This window comes from Bison bison, unplaced genomic scaffold (genome assembly GCF_000754665.1).
Source record: "Bison bison bison isolate TAMUID 2011002044 unplaced genomic scaffold, Bison_UMD1.0 scf7180017864252, whole genome shotgun sequence".
NCBI lineage: Eukaryota > Metazoa > Chordata > Mammalia > Artiodactyla > Bovidae > Bison > Bison bison.
Window position 1 is genome coordinate 2,359,537 of NW_011494824.1, and position 3,824 is coordinate 2,363,360.

At 45.0% G+C, this 3,824-nt stretch overlaps 1 protein-coding gene across 1 annotated transcript; it reads left to right on the forward strand.

Annotated features, from left to right (window-relative positions):
* Positions 1-830: 830 nt before the first annotated feature.
* Positions 831-3,523, forward strand: S100Z (S100 calcium binding protein Z). Its single transcript, XM_010847617.1, has 2 exons — positions 831-971; positions 3,365-3,523. The coding sequence occupies exons 1-2, from the start codon at positions 831-833 to the stop codon at positions 3,521-3,523; spliced, it is 300 nt and encodes a 99-aa protein (XP_010845919.1).
* Positions 3,524-3,824: the final 301 nt, after the last annotated feature.

Sequence of the window (3,824 nt, forward strand, 5' to 3'; positions counted from 1 at the left end):
ATTGGATGAGTTTAACAGGTCTTCTCTGAGTGTGTTCCCTTGACCTCGCTGTTGGCCTTGCTGAGGAGTCTCCAGGTTTGAACCAGTGTTTCTTCTCTGCTTCTCTATATTTAGATTTCTTTCCAATCAGCGACTTCCTAGCAACTGACCGCGTTTGTACCCACATTCCCCTTAATGAGGGGTAACTGGAGGCTCTTTACCTCTTCGCCTTCTCCTCCAGGGCTCAGGGTGAAGGCCAGCCTTTCCTTGATGGCCCTTGGGGTAGCAGCTCACACCTGTTCCTTTTCCTGGTTAAAAACAGGCTCAGAGTTATTTCCACTTGAATCTCTTGTCACTGGCAATTTTCATCTTCTTGGAAGCAGATGTGCTGAGGCGGATGCCCCCCAACCCCGAGTATAAATGGTTAGAGTTTAATTGTATAAACACCTGTTGATGGAGTCCTGTGTTGGCTGAACAGGTATGAAGTTACGTGTTTCCTTTCCCTTTTTGTTTATTTTTTAGCCTGTGTTTTATCACAGCTCTGAATTTGTTGTCTGATTGCTAACTTCCAAACACTCTGAACCAGCTCCATCAGGGAGGAGAGGGGATTAGGGGAGGAGGAAAAAACTCACCCGCAGAGATCTCTGGAGCTTTCCCTAGAGAGTCAGAACACTTGGTTAATTGAGGATTATTCTGCTTTAACAACCATCCCTTGGGGTGTGAGCTGAGCAGGGGATGGCAATATTTCGTTTTAATGAAGGTGTTGGTGTTTCTCCACCGGCTTATCCTTCACAAGCGTTTTCTCCCCGGCTTTGGTGGCCCGCCCTGGAGTGCTCCCCTCTGCTGCCAGCATGCCCACCCAGCTGGAGATTGCCATGAACATCATGATTAGAACCTTCCACCGCTACTCCTGCAGGGAAGGAGACAGGTTCAAGCTCAACAAGGGGGAGCTGAAGATGCTCCTGCAGCGAGAGCTCACAGAATTCCTCTCGGTGAGTCTGGCTGTCCTCCCTGTTCAGGTGAGGGTGGAAGCTGTGCCCGTCCAGGGACAGCCTCTGTGAATACCGTCTCCTGGGCTCGGTCCACACCACGTAATTCCTATCAAGATTCTAAATACTGGGGAGCAAACACTAGGACCTTTGCTGTGTCTGTGGGCACGTACCCCTTTCCATGGTGTCTGGGGCGGGGTGTAGGGTTTCCAGGTGTTGGAAATTATATCTGAGGCTTTTGTCAATTATTCAATGCCCTAGTGCAGCAAAAGCACAGCTAGTTACACTTGGAGCTGTAGTTACACCAGTGACATGACCTGGAGCTCTATCCGGCTGTCTGTAAATGAGAAAATGTGATGTTTGGGGCCAGAAATGAAGCCAGGGGTACTGCATGCTGCGGTAGCGAATTTCCTAGTGAGTGATAAAGACCAGCAAGTTTGTCAGCCAAGAGCAAGTTGATTGGGACTGAGGCAAGAGATGTCTGGCCCGTGACCAGCTGAACAGCAAACAGATGTACATCTCAAAACAGCCAGGAGTTGAATAAATCCACAGGTGAAACCTTACAATGGAGTGTCTGGCGCCCACCCTGAGGAAAATGCTCACTCTGGTGTTTTTGGAGCTTTGGAGTTTTAGTACACATTGTAGCCTGCTGCTGCTGCTGCTGCTAAGTCAATTCAGTTGTGTCCGACTCTGTGCGACCCCATAGATGGCAGCCCACGAGGCTCCCCCGTCCCTGGGACTCTCCAGGCCAGAACACTGCAGTGGGTTGCCATTTCCTTCTCCAATGCATGAAAGTGAAAAGTGAAAGTGAAGTCGCTCAGTCATGTCTGACTCTTAGCAACCTTATGGACTGCAGCCCACCAGGCTCCTCCGTCCATGGGGTTTTCCAGGCAAGAGTACTGGAGTGGGGTGCCATTGCCTTCTACATTGTAGCCTGGCATGATGTTATTCTGTCCAAATGCTGTGTTAAGACAGTAGTAATTATGACAATCTTTTATCCCCACCCTCTATGGGAAAAATTTTTAAAAATTTAACATACAATACCTTTTTAGTAATTTTAGGAGTCCCCAAGAACATTTTTATTTTTCAAATTCAATTTGGCAACTGTCATGTAATATTTAGAATAAAAGACTCAGTAAGTGAAACTTGGCACATTGATTTATTCAAGTGAAATTTGTGATTGTTTTTGATTGAATTGATCAGTTCAATTTAAATGTCCAGCCATTTAGTGGTTGGCAGCTAATAAGAGGACAATGGGGAATTCTTGGAGGAAATGAACTATACTTTGGGAAACATTTCTCATCAACCTCTAATTATAGGAAAAGTGGGTGCCACATAGCCCCATCCTTTCTGAACCTTGCTTTCCTCAATGGGCTCCTTGCTTTCCTTTCCACCAATAAAATGGAGTCATTCTTATAAGATCTACCCTTTATTGGGTGCCTCTGTTTTGTTTTGGAGAAGGCAATGGCACCCCACTCCAGTACTCTTGCCTGGCAAATCCCATGAACGGAGGAGCCTGGTAGGCTGCAGTCCATGGGGTCGCTAAGAGTCGGACACGACTGAGTGACTTCACTTTCACTTTTCACTTTAATGCATTGGAGAAGGAAATGGCAACCCACTCCAGTGTTCTTGCCTGGAGAATCCCAGGGACGGGGGAGCCTGGTGGGCTGCCATCTCTGGGGTCCCACAGAGTCGGATACGACTGAAGCAACTTAGCAGCAGCAGCTGTTTTGTTTTGTGATACACAAAACAGGCTGTCGGATAATATATAATATGACATACTTATTGGGGACAATACTTGTACCAAAAAAGTATTCATTGTTCATCTGAATTCCACATTTGATTGGGTGTCCTGAATTTTTATTTGCTAAATCTAACCTGGTGCTAAGTGCTCATAAAAGTGTATTGAGATATCCCCTCAATTTGTAGGAGATATTATTCTCCTTATTTGATGAAAAAGGAACTGTTAACATGTTAAGTGATTTGCTCCAAGTCTCATTGTTGGTAAATGGCAGTCACTCACGCTCCCTGGTTGGCTTCAAAGCTTCCTTCTTTTCATGTCCCCCCACACCCCCCGACAACTGCTGCCTCCCCCGGTTCTGGCCCTCCACCTGTGCTATCTGGTAAATGCATTTTCAGCATCAGCAGCTCACTTTGATGTGTTGCTGTTTGCTCCTCTTGGTGTTTAGGTCTGAGGACTCTAGGGACTGGGGGCAGAGGCCCAGACTCACTTAGATATGTGCCCGGGTTCAAACACACCTGCAAATAGACTCTTGGAAATTGCTTTCAATGCTAAAAATGGAAATGAAGACTTTAATGTAGATAAAGGGAAGGGGTGATTTCAGTTGTCATGAACCTAAAAACCTGGGAGTTAGAAGTTTTCTTTTTCCTTTTAGTGCCAGAAGGATCCCGAGCTGGTTGATAAGATTATGCAGGACCTGGATGCCAACAAGGACAATGAAGTGGATTTTAATGAATTCGTAGTCATGGTGGCAGCTCTGACGGTCGCTTGTAATGACTACTTTGTAGAACAACTGAAGAAGAAAGGAAAGTAAAGACAAGTAGTAAGCTAATATAAAGGCAGAAATATATCCACAGTTACTTACTGTTCGTCTATTCCTTCCAGAGCCATAGTCACAGTAATGCCATTTATAGGTATAATATACATGTATTATAATCAGTTGCTAGGATTATTAGGTGATGTATACGTTAATAAATTGATTTTGAATAAATATTCCAAATCTTGTATGCCCTACTTGGAATTTTCCTATGTGTATGGAATTTTCCTATTTTTATTGAAGTCTAGTTGGCTTTCAATGTTGTTAGTTTGAGGTCTATATCAAAGTGATTCAGCTA

Bases quoted from the DNA above. Each gene is read 5' to 3' on its own strand.
- S100Z (XM_010847617.1), top strand. From the start codon at position 831: ATGCCCACCCAGCTGGAGATTGCCATGAACATCATGATTAGAACCTTC. The intron at 972-3,364 runs GTGAGTCTGGCT...TTTTCCTTTTAG, and splicing joins AGCTCACAGAATTCCTCTCG to TGCCAGAAGGATCCCGAGCT.